Source organism: Pristiophorus japonicus, chromosome 12, assembly GCF_044704955.1.
Source record: "Pristiophorus japonicus isolate sPriJap1 chromosome 12, sPriJap1.hap1, whole genome shotgun sequence".
Classification (NCBI taxonomy): domain Eukaryota; kingdom Metazoa; phylum Chordata; class Chondrichthyes; family Pristiophoridae; genus Pristiophorus; species Pristiophorus japonicus.
Genome location: NC_091988.1, coordinates 54621009 through 54638713, shown reverse-complemented (window position 1 = coordinate 54638713; position 17705 = coordinate 54621009). Strand labels below are relative to the sequence as shown.

Sequence of the window (17705 nt, the reverse complement as noted above, 5' to 3'; positions counted from 1 at the left end):
GTTCACCAGGTTTCCTAGCCAATATTTTATCCCTCAACCAACCTCACGAAAGCAAATTATCTGGTCATTTATTTCATTGCTGCTGGTTGAAAAGTGGCTGTTGTATCTCCTACATTATAGGAGTGACTAAATTAAATCTGTGAAATATTTTGGGAGATTCTGAGTCCTTTCTTTTCCTTTTATGGTTTTACTACATAGTGGCTATTTCCTGCTGTATTTATGTTGCATAGAATGTTCTTTCTCCCAACATGACACAACGCTGGCTGATGGAGAGTAAGGAAGTTTGGATGGTGTTTATATAAAGCAATGGATGGAAATGGGGGGCAAGTAAGCGAAGGCTATGAAGAAGAAACTAGGCAGGAATGAACAAGATCATATAAATGGGGACAAGAGTGGGAATCCTCTGTAACTGTCTCCAACCTGCGACCACGTGCACACCCCGATTTTAATCGCTCCACCATTGGCTTCCTTGCTTTCAGCTGCCGAGGTCCTAAGATCTGGAATTCCCTCCCCAAACTTCTCCACTTTTCCTCCTTTAAGACGCTCCTTAAAACTTACTTCTTTGGCCAAGCTTTTGGCCACCTGTCCCAATATCTCCTTATGTGGCTCGGTGTCATATTTTGTTTGTGAGCACTCCTGTGAAGCGCCTTGGGATGTTTTGCTACATTTATGGTGCTATATAAATACAAGTTGTGTTGTTGTTGATAGTGTTCGTATGTTGCACACCACTGCAAAATATCCAGATCAACACAGAATATGAGGGCAGACAATCACCCATAAAACAGGAATATCATTTCGGAGTAAGGAAATGTGTATCCAGCATTGATGTGAGCAGAGGGCAGGAAATGAAAATGATTGGCTCGGCAGCGAAGAGCTGCAATGCCAACGTTGGGGGAAGAATTTTGTGCCGGGAATTGGAAACTGGGATGCATCAGGGTGAAATCAGGGCTTGGAATGACAGTCTTGCATATCCGGACTGTGCCAAAGAAAATCGTGGCAGTCGGCAAGCGTGTTTGAAAAATGTATGAATCAGCATATGAATAAATGCCTGCACTGAGGATTTCCATGCTTTAACGAGAACAGATTGGAGCCGGCAGGAGTTTCCCAAACATAGTCCGCCTGCTCATCCTGTTGCTTCTTACAGTCTGCATTAAGCTGCTTGGGGAATGGCAGCAGAGGTAAGCACACCAGATGAAGATTGCAGTGCTGAAGCCTGATGCAGGGATGCTTTGGTAAGCCACTCATGCCCCATTCCCACAGTGATGGTATTTGTATTCTGCACGCTGTCTCAGTAGGCCTGTAGCCTGTTGATTAACGATGAAATAGAAACACAGCTTCAGAATTAGTTCGTCATATAATCTGTCATTCGCCCAAGAATTCAGGCTCTCTGTTCTGGAAGGAAAGGATTAAAAGCTGGAATTATTTTCAATAAATCTAAAAGTGAGCAGCTTGATTCTCCACACAGTGGCATTGCACCCTCAGCTCCCCCTTTAGTTAGAGGTCATGAAGAGGCGACCAGTCTCTTTCCCCCACAGGGAGGCAAGGATACATGAGAGGAACAATTAAAAAGTGTCGTTCTTGTGCATCTCCTCGAGGTGGCTTAATAACAATGCTTCGCATAGGCCTGGAGCCAGGATAGCAGCTTGCACAACCCAGGAGACCGTAAAACAAGTGTAAAAATAAAGCTGATTCTTCCACTTAAAACCCGCAGATCAATTATTAAAATGGTTGACCTCATCGTGCTTCAACCAATAAGCTTAGGCAAGTCAGTGGTGCCTGAAAGGGTCATCAATAGACCCCTAGTATGGTGGATATGGTTCCAGCGCAAAGGTGGCAGCTTGGGGCAGGTGGGGCTTTTTCCCAATCAAAGCCAACCACAAGATTTAAAGAGACATGTGCAGTACTGTTTGGGGACTATCTTTTCACTAAAATAAGGTGAGTTGAAAGTCCTGTTTCTCATTTGGAAAGCCAGCTCTTCTTCAAGATACGCGGATGGATTGTAACTCCCGAGCGGGAATGTCAAGCCACGATACCCAGAGAGCAGCGCATGCATGAACCGTGCACATGAGGACTGTTTCACCCAGGATGCAGGCAGCAATACCCAAGATACCAACTGCACATTCCGGGAGACTCCCCAGCAAAGCGGGAGGGTTTGCATGGCAACCCTAGTGGGAGTGTGGCATCAGGATTGTGGCTGGACTGTCTGGGAGCGCTGCCAGGGAGGCTCGGCCAATTCTAACAGTCAGGCCTCATTAGCATGAAGCTTGCCGACTTACATGATATGTCCTTACTATACAGTATAAATGCACACAAGGCCCATACTTGAGAAAAAGTCACTCTGTGACCAGTTACCTTTATTACCAAGACCTCAAGTGATGAAGGTGGGTGGAGCTTCCCCTTTTATACCTGAAAATCCAGGTTAGGAGTGTCTCCCACAAGTTCGCCCCTTGTGGTCAATGTTCTCAAGGTGTACAACTTAGGTCAGCTTATACATGGGTTACAATGATAGTTGACTACATGACATTACCCACCAAAATGGCACGTCAGTCAGTGGGCGGCTTGGGGGCAGCTGCCAGTGGCTCGGGCAATGGTCACTGGAACATGGATCAGAGGAGCTCAGGAGGGAAATCGTAGCTGTGGTTGGGGGGGGGGGGGGGGGGGTACTGAATAGGGGAAGCACCAATTTGGGAGGAGGGGAAGTCCAGGGCAGGGGAGGGGTTTCCTGTGGGGCCCAAAGGATCAGTCTTGCTCCTCTTGACACAGAAAAAGACTCGGTATGAATTTTAAAACCTCACGTTGCTGGGCCTCTACTGACCCTGGCAGCTGTTCCCAAGCCTTTCTTCAATTTCTCCTTGTTTGCTCCATCCTTTCTTCCCTATTACCCTCAAACTCTGGTGCTTTTATCACTTATAATAGTCATATGGTAAAATTAAACTTTTGGAAGGTTTTGTTGTCAATCCTGAAAATCCAAGGAAATCAATTAATTTTCGCCAAGCGTTGTTAACCCAGCGAGGAACACTGAGATACTTAGTTTGCTCAGGGGCACCATAAGCAAAGTAACACATGCCGTCTGGGGGAGACTCTTGGGTTAGGCGACAAATGGGCGCAATATCACTGGTGCGCGTGCGGGGCCAAGGGCAGTCAGGTGGCCCAAACCACCTTGAGATTCGGGCCTTGTTAAAACATTTCTCCGTAAGCTGCTCCTGCTCCTCCTGGGCCCTACAACAATATTAAACAAAAACAAAACATTTACCTTTTGAGAGAGGCCTGGAGCAGTCCCTTGAAGGACCGTCGGTTAGTCTTCTCAACAGTTGGAGAAAGTGGGACTGTCATCCTGCACACCTGCTTCACCCATTTCTCCTCAAAAATTGCGATTGGGGTCCTCCAACAGGCTTAGGGCCTCCAACAGGCCTAGGGCCTCCAACAGGCCTAGGACCTACAACAGGCTTAAGATGTACTACAGGCAGTTGGACCTACAACAGCCGCAGGAAATACAACAAGCTAAGGTCTCCAATTTGTATATTTAAACAGTCTCTCACCTGTTGTGGGCGGGAGTGCTGGGCGCCCATTTAAAGTCTTGCCTGAAACTTGATTCAAGAGGGCAAAATGGGAGCGCACAGTTTCCACCAGATTTTCAGCTGTCGGCAACCCATCTTTCAAGCAAGAAACATGTCTCCTGTTTTGAGTGGGCTGAGCCTTTTATAACTCTCATGAGTTTTTATCTTGGCAGATTATTAGGTCTTACTCGCTCGTAGAAAGCATTTGTTTGTTAAATAGTGTTCCCCACTGTGGTTAGGTGTTGCTAACAAGAAATACACGTGTGTGTGTGTGTGTGTGTGTGTGTGTGTGTGGCCAGGGGGAGGGGGGAATAATGTGAGGTCATCATAGCCAGAACACATTGCCAGGAAGGGTGTTTTGTAACAGAACACTGACCCCAATTACAAACCAGCTAGTTGGAAGATAGAATGGCTGGTATTCCAGAAAAATGAGCTAAATGGCCTTTTTCATCTGAATCTTGTGATACATCTGAAAGATAGAGTGGAATCCCTGCAGTTTCTTAGGTAACTAGTGATCAATTTTGTTTGAAGAGAACTATTGGCATTCACTTACTCCAATTAATATTTCCAATATATTAAATAATAGATTCCCAAAAGCTTATGTTAGCAATTTTCTGTATCATCTGAGCATTACTGGCCCTACCAATTTAAAGGGTTTCTATCAGGAGTTGCATGGATTGTTAAAATGACAGAGATCCTTCTACTATATTGGTTTTATTAATAATGGACAAAGCTTTCTGTTACAAGAATCACTTTCAATATAGAAACCCCAGAATTTTTGCCTGACTACTTGTTCTTTCCCCCCCCCCCCCCCCATCCTTTCTTCAGCTGTTTGTCTTGTGTTGGGCTGCATGATATTCCCTGACGGATGGGACTCGGAGGCTGTGAGACACATGTGTGGAGATAAAACGGGAAAATACACACTGGGAAACTGTTCCGTGCGTTGGGCCTACATCCTGGCTATCATCGGGATCCTGGACGCATTAATCCTCTCCTTCCTGGCGTTCGTGCTCGGGAACCGGCAGAATGAACTCCTTCAGGAAGACCTCAAGGTTGAGAACAAAGGTGGGTTCAAAATTTCTGTGCTTATACGGTTAATAATTGGTGGTTTATAATGATAAAAACAGACAGGCAGCTTGTGTTACAAGGCCCAAAACAACAAGCAACTTTCTGGCTTAGTACCACCCCCAACTATTCAAATGTCCCGTTAGCAATTCCAGGTTCTCTTCTTAATAAACTTGCACTGACAAAGTCACAATTGTTCGCTATCTTGTGTGAATGTCATCGTGTGTCACACGTGAAGAGCACCAACAGCAGACCTTCCAACCTGAGAAACGTGTTATGATGAGGCCGAAAGTTCAGCCAAGTGTTGAAGATGCAAGGTGCTGCCAAATTCTCTGTTTCGTCACAAAGCCCTTCATTCATTCGGTTTGATACAAAATGTGCCAGTAAGCTAAGTAATGAGATAAGTGCACGTATTATTGCTGAAAAGAAAATGCGAGGTGTTTGCACAGGAACTAAGGTGTCACCGTTGAAGTGAGGGTGAGGATCTGCAACAACAACCTTCCACACTGACAGCCACTGATGCCCCAGAAACGAGCCAAACACTCATTCCTCCCGCTATTAAAAGTGCAACAGTATGTAATCACGCAATTAACATGTATCAGGGAGTCATTTCCAGGCTGCTATCTAATCTCAGCTCCAATAAGAATTGAATCTGTTCAAGTCGTTCCTGTGATTTGTGAGGCAATCTGATGCCGTGAATAAAATGGCCTAATATCACTCATGGATATGTTACCCATAACTTGCCTCAAGCATGCAAGACTCAAATATATTTCCTATCTAAATCCCTCCATTAGACTACAGCCTGAACTTCACTCCTATGTACCCATTATCATTTTATATAACCATCTGAACTCTATGATTTAGATTAATCTGAAACTCCTTGATTTAGATTACCGTCTGGTAGCTCGCTCCCAGTTATCTATTAGTCTGTATGTGAACTATCTGAATTCCTCAACTAATCTACAGCCTACAGCTCTCTCCAGGTATCTATTATATTTGTATATAAATCATTGGAACTCCTTGCTTTAGATTACAGACATGTACTTCACTCCCAGGTATCCATTATTCTTTTATATAAGCCACCCAAATCCATTGAGGAGAATTACAGACCTGGGATTTACTGCTAGGTATCCATTTTTCTTTTCTATGAACTATTTAAACCCGTGAATTAGACTCCAGTTGTGGCTGACTCCATTATCCATTATTTCTTCTGTTGTTTTCACTGGTGTGAGTTATTGCTCTGGTGGAAAGTGAAACCATCTTTCACTCCCACAGAACAAACTGATGTTTTGAGATGTACTAAATGTGTGAATAGATTGTGGTAATGAGGAGGGGAAATAGCTAGCAGTCTATGATGTTTGTAATTACAAATGATGGATAGTTATTGCTGTGTGTCTAAAGTGCATTGGCCCTGACAATACACAACGGGATACTAGAATATGAACATTTGAGATTCTTCCTTCTGCTATTTTGGTGGGGTATCAACCCCTTTAAAATCAATGGATTAATGCTGGCACTAAAATAATGGAGAGAGGAATTTCAAATATGTTAAATGTTCATATGCTGGTATTGCATGGTGTAATAGCAGGGCCATTATGCCTTGGAATCTATATGGAAATCACAGCAAGCTCTAAGGTGGCCCCATATTGGACCATGGGAGTGGGTGTTGCAGAATTTCTGGTCGGATAGAACCACTCCTTTAAGGGCAGAATTAACCTTTGCTCATTCTGACTTTTTGTGGAATTCACAGTCACTTTTTACTGCTTTGTGTGTTAAAGGGTTAAAAGGCCTGAGGAACTTCTGGTGACAGCAATTTAAATAGTACACGTGCCCATCAATCGTGATATTGAGCTGATGCATGTAAGCATATTTTTGTATTCTGTTATATGTCCACGTGCCCCAAGGGATGGGCCTCCGTCTGCCCAGCAAGCTCCCGGTAGTTGCTGGTATGCTTTCTTACAGACCTGAGCCGTGACACCTCGAACTGAGCAAAGGAAAAAAGAACAGGGAACATAAATGATCCAGAGAAGTAGAAACAATTAGAGCCAGGAAAATCCCACTTTTGGTTCCTGATCTGCGATACTTTAGCTGGTCTTAGCCAATAAGAGTGATAATTAGCCTCAGTTACCCCTAGGCTAGGAAGGGAAAACAAACCAGTCAGGGTTATCTTTCCTGATTGCTATCCAGCGACCCTTGCCCAAGTGGTAGTATTCTAGTGAGGGAAGCGACGGACTTGACTGAGATACCCCAAAAGAACTGTCCAGGCACAGTAGTGAAAAATAATTATTTAGACAACGGGTATCCATGGAGCAGTTTATAAGGGTGCTCAAATTACCCGAGCTTTATCATCATCATCATCATCATAGGCAGTCTCTCCAAATCGAGGAAGACTTGCTTCCACTCTTATAATGAGCTTTATAACTCACTATTCCCATATTTCAGTTATGTATTTCCATTTTCTTAACTTTAAAAAAGGTTCATGTAATTGCTGATATCTTTAGTTGATGGTATTATCTGTATTTTTATGCATTCATGTAACTTTAATCATAGCATTTTGAAGTTTGGCCTGAATTTGATTTGACAGGGGATGGAATTGGTCTTCTCGAGTCACACAGAACGGGCGATAGTGAATCGTGGCTCGTTTACACTGCGCCTGAATTTATTCTCCGTTGACTTCAGCAAAAAGAAATTTTGGCGCAGTGTAAAACAATCTTCTGATTTATCATCACTCGTCCCACACTACTGACAAAGATCAATTTCACCTCTTCAATTTAAAATAGAAAGGAGTTAATTAGCAGCATAACGTTTTGAAGAATCGCAGGGGTCTTCTCCCCGGTGTTCTGACCAATATTTACGCCTCAGCCAACATCACTAAAAAAAAACAGATTATCTGGTCATTATTACACTGCTGTTTGTGGGAGCTTGCTGTGCACAAATTGCCTCCCGCGTTTTCTACATTACAACAGTGACTACATTTCAAAAGTACTTCATTAGCTGTAAAGAGTTTTGGGCCATCCTGAGGGCATGAAAATCACTATATAAATGCGTCTTTCTTTAACATGAGAAGGCCTTGATTGTATGAGCTCTTCCTATAATCTTCAATGACCTGTGAAGTCTATTGAACTGCTCATTAGATATTTTTTTTCTGATGTAGTCAGTACACGTGAATGCCAATCCTTCTGGCATCCATTTATAGTGAACTTAAATAGAATGGGGTTGAATTTCCGCAGAGGTTCTCCCAATCACCTCCCATAACTTTAGCAGAAGGCCTTCGAAAACTCCGGAGAAATGGCTGTTTATGCTACACTGTGGATTTTTCATCAAAGTTACTGCCGCATTCAGAGAATCCCCGCAGAAATTCAACCCCAAAGTGTGCTAATCTGGATCTGCAGGAGGACAGCTTAACTAAACGTTGGTGACATGGTGGAGTAGATCTTGACTTTGTGCGACAGTGCAAAATGGGTGATAGCAAATCGGCAACCCACTTTAGGTCACTCCCGATTTTTATTGACTTCAATGGAAATAAATATCCGGAGTGATAGAAAATGGGCTGCTGATTTGTTAGCCCTTATAAATCAAAATTTGCCCCCGGTGTCTTTTAATGAACGTGCTTTGAGAAATGCTAAGAATAGTTAGTGGGTGTAATTTTCCAACATCCTGCCTTTGACAGAGAGCCTCACTCTCTGCGGGCTCACATCGCAACCTTTGGTGCGTGCTCAGAAAACCGTAAACAGCTCATGGCCGAATATTTGGTTTGCCGTCCCAGCAGACGAGGCTCTCAGAAAATGACCCCGAGTGTTCCTTCTCCCTTTGAGTGCATCATACAAGTGGACAGCTGCTAGTCTACTGCTCAGTGACAGCACTCTTCCCCTTGCCTGGCCTTATCGCTGCACATTAGGGTTAAAGCAAAATCCATAAGTTATACCAAAGGCAATGCGAGTGAAAAATCTTGTGAATAAGAGGTTAAACAGGTGTTACCCAATGTGGGAACTACGAAATGTATATACATTCAGGAACGATAGGAATTGGAGGATAAACAATAGGAGAGGATGTGATTTAAAATGACACATTGAGGAATGGTAGGATATAGAGGATACTCAATGGGGATTTTTTTGATTTGCCCAGTGGCAAGTGTGTTTACCTGCAGTACATTGTGCCACAGTACAGACACTGGGAGTCATTCTAACTGTGGTCGATAATGTAAAAGCGGTGCTATGGGTTCGATCACCTGTTAAACCCCTCTCCCCCTTTTCGCTTCCCTTGACTTAAATCAGGACACGTGGCCGAGCCCATTTTGCGTGTTTTACACTATCAAATTTAACTCCACTGAGCTAGATTGAAGAAGTTGCCTTTAGAAAACCAGCCTGGATGGCATTTTGCAATGTTTTAGTTTGCCAATGCATCTTTGTTCCATAACCTACTTTATTCCTGTATGTATCCTTCACTTTCTATGGTGCAAAGTGTCATGGTTGGCTATGGACTTTTGCATGGCAAAGGAAGAGCTGAAGAGGGAGGAAAATCAAAAAAGACAAACCAGAATTAAAGAAAGTATTACAATTAGAAAAATAACAATGAATATCATCATCAACCTGGATCTTGCATGACAGAAACCGATGGCCCCTAACTGCAAATTCAATTAAACTGCGGGGCCTGTTTAAGTTCCTTCCTGATGCCTTTTCAAGTGCTTTCCATTATGGAATAACAGACTCAGAGTCATAGAAACATAGAAATTAGGTGCAGGAGCAGGTCGTTCGGCCCTTCGAGCCTGCACCACCATTCAATAAGATCATGGCTGATCATTCAACCGCAGTACCACTTTCCTGCTTTATCTCCATACTCCTTGATCCCTTTGGCCGTAAGGGCCATATCTAACTCCCTTTTGAATATATCTAACGAACTGGCCTCAACAACTCTCTGCGGTAGGGAATTCCACAGGTTAACCATTCTCTGAGTGAAGAAGCTTCTCCTCATCTCAGTCCTAAATGACTTACCTCTTATTCTTAGACTGTGAATCCTGGTTCTGGAACTCCCCAGCAATGGGAACGTTCTTCCTGCCTCTAACCTGTCCAATCCCTTCAGAATTTTATATGTTTCTGTGAGATCCTCTCTCATTCTTCTAAACTCCAGTGGATACAAGCCCAGTTGATCCAGTCTCTCCTCATATGTCAATCCTGCCATCCCGGGAATCAGTCTGGTGAACCTTCACTGTACTCCCTCAATAGCAAGAACGTCCTTCCTCAGATTAGGAGACCAAAGCTGAACACAATATTTCAGATATGGCCTCAACAAGGCTCTGTACAACTGCAGTTAGACCTCCCTGCTCCTATATTCAAATCCTCTAGCTATGAACGCCAACATGCCATTTGCCTTCTTCACCACCTGCTGAACCTGCATGCCAACCTTCAAAGACTGATGTACCATGACACCCAGGTCTCATTGCACCTTCCCTTTTACTAATCTGTCACCATTCACATAATATTCTGTCATCCTGCTTTTGCCACCAAAGTGGATAACCTCACATTTATCCACATTATACTGCATCTGCCATGCATTTACCCACTCACCTGTCCAAGTCACCCTGCAGCCTCTTATCATCCTCCTCACAGCTCACACCGCCACCCAGCTTAGTGCCATCTGCAAACTTGGAGATATTACACTCAATTCCGTCATTTAAATCATTAATGTATATTGTAAATAGCTGGAGTCCTATCACTGAACCCTGCGGCACCCCACTGGTCACTGCCTGCCATTCTGAAAAGGACCCGTTTATTCCGACTCTCTGCTTTCTGTCTGCCAACCAGTTCTCTATCCACGTCAATACACTACCCCCAATACCATGTGCTTTAATTTTGCACACTAATCTCTTGTATGAGACCTTGTCAAAAGCCTTTTGAAAGTCCAGATAAACCACATCCACTGGTTCTCCCTTGTCCACTCTGCTAGTTACATCCTCAAAAAATTCTAGAAGATTTGTCAAGCATGATTTCCCTTTCATAAATCCATGCTGACTTGGACCGATCCTGCCATTGCTTTCCAAATGCGCTGCTATTTCATCTTTAATAATTGATTCCAACATTTTCCCCACCATCGATGTCAGGCTAACCGGTCTATAATCCCTGTTTTCTCTCTCCCTCTTTTTAAAAAAATGATGTTACATTAGCTACCCTCCAGTCCATAGGAACTGATCCAGAGTAAATAGAATGTTGGAAAATGATCACCAATGCATCCACTATTTCTAGGGCCACTTCCTTAAGTACTCTGGGATGCAGCCTATCACGCCTTCAATCCCATCAATTTCCCTAACACAATTTCCTGACTAATAAGGATTTCCTTCAGTTCCTCCTTTTCGCTAGACCCTTGAACCCCAAGTATTTCCGGAAGGTTATTTGTGTCTTCCTTAGTGAAGACGGATCCAAAGCATTTGTTCAATTGGTCTGCCATTTCTTTGATCCCCATTATAAATTTACCTGATTCTGACTGCAAAGGACCGACGTTGGTCTCTACTAATCTTTTTCTCTTCACATATCTATAGAAGCTTTTGCAGTCAGTTTTTATGTTCCCGACAAGCTTCCTCTCATATTCTATTCTCCCCCTCCTAATTAGACCCATTTAGAATTCTAAATTTCTCCCACTCCTCAGGTTTGCTGCTTTTTCTGGCCAATTTATATGCCTCTTCTTTGGATTTAACATTATCTCTAATTTCCCTTGTTAGCCACGGTTGAGCTACCTTCCCCATTTTATTTTTACTCCAGACAGGGATGTACAATTGTTGAAGTTCATCCATGTAATCTATAAATGTACGCCATTGCCTATCCACTGTCAACCCTTTAAGTATCATTCGCCAGTCTATTCTAGCCAATTCACATCTCATACCATTGAAGTTACCTTTCCTTAAGTTCAAGACCCTAGTCTCTGAATTAACACAGTCACTCTCCATCTTAATAAAGAATTCTACCATATTATAGTCACTCTTCCCCAGGGGGCCTCGCACAACAAGATTGCTAATTAGTCCTCTCTCATTACACAACACCCAGTCTAGGATGGCCAGCTCTCTAGTTAGTTCCTCGACATATTGGTCTAGAAATCCATCCCTAATACACTCCAGGAAATCTTCTTCCACCACATTGCTACCAGCTTGGTTAGCCCAATCTATGTGTAGATTAAAGTCGCCTATGATATCTTTATTGCATCCCTAATTTCTTGTTTGATGCCATCCCCAACCTCACTACTAATGCTTGGTGATCTGTACACAACTCCCATTAGCGTTTTCCGTCCTTTGGTATTCCGCAGCTCTACCCATACAGATTCCACATCATCCAAGCTATTGTCCTTTCTTACTATTGCGTTAATTTCTTCTATAACCAGCAACGCTACCCCACCTCCTTTTCGTTTCTGTCTATCCTTCCTGAATGTTGAATACCCCTGGATGTTGAGTTCCCAGCCTTGGTCATCCTGGAGCCATGTCTCCATAATCCCAATTGTATCATAATCGTTAATAGCTGCCTGCGCAGTTAATTCATCCACCTTATTACAAATACTCCTCGTATTGAGGCACAGAGTCTTCAGGCTTGTCTTTTTAACACTCTTTGTCCCTTTAGAATTTTGCTGTAATGTGGCCCTTTTTAGTTTTTACCATGGGTTTCTCTGCCCTCAACTTTTACTATTCCCCTTTCTATCTTTTGGTTCTGCCCCCATTTTATTTCCCTCTGTCTCCCTGCATAGGTTCCCATCCCCCTGCCAAATTAGTTTAACCCCTCTCCAACAGCACTAGCAAACACTCCTCCAAGGACATTGGTTCCGGTCCTGCCCAGGTGCAGACCGTCCGGTTTGTACGGTCCCACTTCCCCCCAGAACCGGTTTCAATGTCCCAGGAATTTGAATCCCTCCCTGCTGCACCACTGCTCAAGCCACGTATTCATCTTAACTATCCTGCTATTTCTACTCTGACTAGCACGTGGCACTAGTAGCAATCCTGAGATTACTATCTTTGAGATCCTACTTTTTAATTTAACTCCTAGCTCCCAAAATTCAGCTTGTAGGACCTCATCCTGCTTTTTACCTACATCGTTGGTACCTATATGCATCACGACAACTGGCTGTTCACTCTCCCCCTCCAGAATGCCCTGCAGCCGCTCCGAGACATCCTTGACCCTTGCACCAAGGAGGCAACATACCATCCTGGAGTCTTGGTTGCAACTGCAGAAATGCCTATCTATCCCCCTTACAATAGAATCCCCTACCACTATAGCTCTCCCACTCTTTTTCCTGCTCTCCTGTGCAGCAGAGCCACCCACGGTGCCATGAACTCATTTACGAATCCTGCAACAATTCTGCAATATTTTACAGAAATCGCTGGTGAGGGGGACATAACCTTACAATCAAAGCCAGGACATTCAGGAGAGAAGTTAGGAAATACTTCTTCATGCAAAGGATGGTAGAAGTATGGAAATCTCTCCCACCAAAAGCAGCAGGTGCTAGCTCAATTAATCATGTTAATTCTGGCATCGATAGATTTTTGCTAGCCAAGGGTATTAATAGGTATGGAGACAAGGTGGGTAAAAGAAGTTAGGATACAGATCAGCCATGATCTCATTGAATGGCAGAACAGACTCGAGGGGCTGAATGGCCTTACTCCTGTTTGTGTTCCTATGTTCCGATAAGTTACATTTGAACATATCTGAAATAATAGGCATTTATGCTTTTAATATTTATACCCATTATACCCATTCGTAACCCAGGTCTCTAGTGAAATCAACCCATCGTAATGTGTTGTGTGCAGATCAGTTAACTGAGGAAAATGTAAATGTTGCCATGGCAATGTTTGATAGGGTTTCCTCAATAGCTCTGTGTATTTTATCCAGTGAGTCGAGGAATCATACAAATCAGGGAAGATCTCAAGTTCAGTCTCATTTGGGTAATGACAGAGGAGCTACAGTTGGTTAGAGAAAGGAAAACAGAATCAAACTTGATAGGTGAGACGTAGAGAAGATGTTTCCACTAGCAGGGGAGACCAGTACGGGGGGTCATAAATACTAATAAATCCAATAGGAAATTTAGGAGAAACTTATTTACCCAGAGCGTGGTTAGAATGTGGAACTCGCTACCACAAGGAATAGTTGAGGCGACTAGCATAGATGCATTTAAGGGGAAGCTAGATAAACACACAAGGGAGAAAGGAATAGAAGGATATGTTAATAGGGTTAGATGAAGATGAGTAGGAGGAGGCTCATGTGGAGCATAAACACCAGCATGGACCTGTTGGGCTGAATGGCCTGTTTCTGTGCTGTAAATACTATGTAATATGTTGTAATAAATCCAGATTCCCCATCCTCTAGCAACCCCTGTTGGAAGTAGATATGTGTAAGGACTACACTTGACTGTGATACTCCTGTGATCAAATAGCCTGCTGACACCTTGTGTCACAATCACATATGAATAGTGGGAACTTTGGTAAGCTACTGGAGGGAGCCCAGTGACTGTGGAACTGTACCACTTTCAGAGAGGAGGGGAGAAAATGGTGAAAAAAGGGGGAGAAAAAGAACGTGTTGGATAGGCTGAATAATCATTGATAATGAACCACTTCTGATATCAAGTATCACTGCATGGCAGTGCTAAGGTTGATCATTTGTTTACTTCAGAATTATTCATATTTTTCAGCCCACTTCCATGTCTGAAGATGCTTATTGAAATATACCATTGCTTTCAGATTATGCATGAGGACGACAACACAAATGGTTTTCATAAAAGTCGACAAATGCATTGGCAGTAAAACTGCTGATGTGCTGATGATCTGTTTAAGTACGTAGAATGGCTCAATGCCAAACTCGAGCACTAAAACCTTACCAGCTTTAGATCAACTTCACATAAATGAGACTGTTTGTATATGTTGAATTATTAATGAATGATTTGGGAAGGAGAATAGATCCCTAGTCTTTCCATAAAATGTACAACCTGGCCTAACATGAGTGGCAATTTTAACCCTATCTCTCGACCAGAAACTGGGCGGGTGAGCAGTTAAAGTAATCCAATTTACGTACCTCCGCCCCAGAGCCACCGGAAGCTGACGGGTTTTGATTTTTAGGTGGTCTCAAACAAGTGTCAAGGACATGGTCCAAAGCCAGCGGGGTCCATTTTAACATATGCACGTTGGATCCCGATGATGTCACTGGGTTCCGACTGCAATTTTAACTAGGCGGCCTGAGTGGGAAGTGGGAGTAAGTGTTTCGCCAGGCCAACTCAGCAGCGATGAGGATCAAGGCCAGAAGAGGCCCCAATAAAGTAAATTTGTTAAAATACGCAGTGTTCATCACTGGAGCAGCAGGTGAGTTTCTAACTCATGCTGCTACTGACCTGCTGAGAACTATCCTGCAGTTAAAATCGGGTCATGAACTCTGCCCAACCCACTCAATTTCCTGAGGGAGGGAAGTAAGTGCAGGAAAACTTCCAAGAAGAAAAAAAAACTCTGTGAAACTTGTCCCTAAGCAACCCCCAAAAAATCAAACCACCCTCCAGAACATCAACCTTACTTTACAACCCATATCAGTTGCATTCTACTGGCTAATCATCGTGCTATACAGTGTATTGGATTAGAGAGCTTGATGCCCAGTGGCAGAGGATTGGGTTATGAGGAAAGATTGGAGAAACCTGGGCTTTTCAGATTTGAAAGGAAGGGAGCCTCGTATTGAATAGTCAGTGGAATACAAAATGTCACACCGGGTTATTACTCCAAATGAAATTGTGGCAATAGGATATGGAAGCACAAGTTGAATCCAGCAAAGGCAAATTAGGACTGATATTAGGAAGTTCTTTGTCATACATGAGATGGACATCCAAGTTGGTTAGAAGGGGCAAAGATCCTGAAAATATCTAAGAAACAGGTGGGTACTGTGATGGGGGACTGTCAGTCATTTCTAATCAGTTGAGCTTGGATAGGATGAATAGCCTTCCTCATCTATATCTATTTGATGATTTTGCATGGTCTGTGACTATCCTTATAACCTTCAATCCTATTCTTCCAAATGTTTACCCATTTCATTTTGCTGCTGGGTGTTTATGCCATGTTTATCTACATGTTATGCCCCTCCATTCCTGGCCTGAAGATTGAACAAAATCAATGATCAGTTGACAGGATTCAGATAGACTAAGATAAGCATGTTGGCGGTAGACGTTTTGCAAATTTCTTAAATGTAAATCTGTCACGTAACATGGAAAGCCACTGAAGGACACTAGCATCATTGCAGAGTGCGGACAATCTCCCAGATAACTTGCAATAACACTGGTTTCATAGAGAAGACTTTTCTCTTGGAAATTTTATCCATGATTACTTATCCTTCTTGATGGAGAGACCACATGGTCCATTGAAAGGAATAGGCTCAGCTGTGGCTTAATGAGTAGTACTCTTGCCTCTGAGTCAGAAGGTTGTGGGTTCAAGTCCCACTCCAGAGACTTAAACACACAAATTTAGGCTGACACTCCAGTGCAGTGCTGAGGGAGTACTGCATTGTCGGAGGTGCTGTCTTTCAGATGGTATGTTAAAGCGAGGCCCCATCTGCTCTCTCAAGTGGACATAAAAGATCCCATGACATTATTTTGAAGAAGAGCAGAGGAATTATCCCCGGTTTCCTGGCCAATATTTATCCCTAAATCAACATAACAAAACGGATTCTCTGGTTATTATCACATTGCTGTTTTGTAGGAGCATTACAACAGTGACTACACTTCATTGGTTGTAAAGCGCTTTGAGACATCCGGTGGTCGTGAAAGGCGCTATATAAATCCAAATCTTTCTTTCAGTGTTGACAAATGGTCTCTTCACATCCCTTTTCCCTCAATTTTAATGTTCTTACACAAATAAAACATAATGTGCAATGAACAATCAACTTCATGGTTGCAAATAAAGTACCTGACAAAGCTACATGAGTGCATCACTATTATGTTGCCCCTTACTGGTTAAGTAATGATTTCTCAATAACCTGGTATACTTGAAATCTTATAACAATGAACTGCTGTCCACTTGTTTTATTTTTTCCACTCTTATCTTGGTGCAATTTGTGTTCCTTAACGTAAGGGATGTCAGATCAGAGCAATGGAGCAATTTTCCCATCTTGGGATCCAACACTCTCATCGAACACAGCCACAGAGCCAAACTGCCTCAAAATGTGTCCTTTAAAGACATGCCTTTATTGCAACTTCCTATCTTTTAAAAAAAGGCCCATTTTGTTCATTCTTTTTTTAATACATTTTTATTGTGATTTTCTATTGTCATTGATGTAGTACACAAGGGTTTCCTCCAAATGAAAGCATGTATTCGCACACACATACTTTATCATCTCTCTATTGTCCCTGTCAAACACCAGCACTCCAAATGAGCATTGTAATCACAATCTGCACAAAATTGCAGCAGTAGTCACTTGTTTTACATGATATTATTGCAAAATGACTCACCATGATGTCAATAATGATAATAGTCCATAAGTATGAATGATCTATTTGTTACTGAAATGCTAGAAGAGAAATCACACTGGTACACCTTTCTTTAATCTACTGGCAGAAACTTCTTCCAATGAAGACTGTTTTGTCACAGAATGCCATGTGCCCTGCGTTCCTTTCTTCATTTTTTGCTGCCCAACTTCATGCATCATTTTAATTGTAATGGAAATTTTCCCCAAATCTAAACAGTTTGTGCAATAATTGGAAATAAGACTGAAAATACTGGAAATGCACAACAGGTGAATCAGTATCTGAAAGCGAAAGATAGGTGAACTGTTTTTGGGTGCAACCCTTCATCAAAACTAGCCAGCAATTCATCTCTCCTCGCCAGGTCTCCAGTGTTCGTGTCACTGCTTCACACAGTTTATCTTTAAAGGGGGGAGTGTTCCTTGAGACGGAGAGAGACCGAGAACCAAGTGTTATTGTGGCAAACTAACACAAACGAGCTGTGGCAGACACTTTATGTGGCATCTTCAACTGCGTGAGCTTAGGACATTGTAGAAGAAGTCGCAGCATACCGAAGGTGGTTGTGAATAATACAGCGTGTTAACAGGGTCAAATGTATAAGGTGAGCAAGAAAAGCTGTTCACCAAA

General features: G+C 42.8%; 1 protein-coding gene across 1 annotated transcript in view; it reads left to right on the top strand.

Annotated features, from left to right (window-relative positions):
* lhfpl4a (LHFPL tetraspan subfamily member 4a) overlaps nt 1–17705 on the top strand; it is a 186011-nt gene that overhangs the window by 144335 nt on the left and 23971 nt on the right. The window contains exons 2-3 of the mRNA XM_070895512.1: nt 4386–4622; nt 6401–6482. Of these exons, the coding sequence (XP_070751613.1) occupies nt 4386–4622; nt 6401–6429 (266 nt within the window). The 3' untranslated portion in view covers nt 6430–6482. The remainder of the gene's footprint in view (nt 1–4385; nt 4623–6400; nt 6483–17705) is intronic.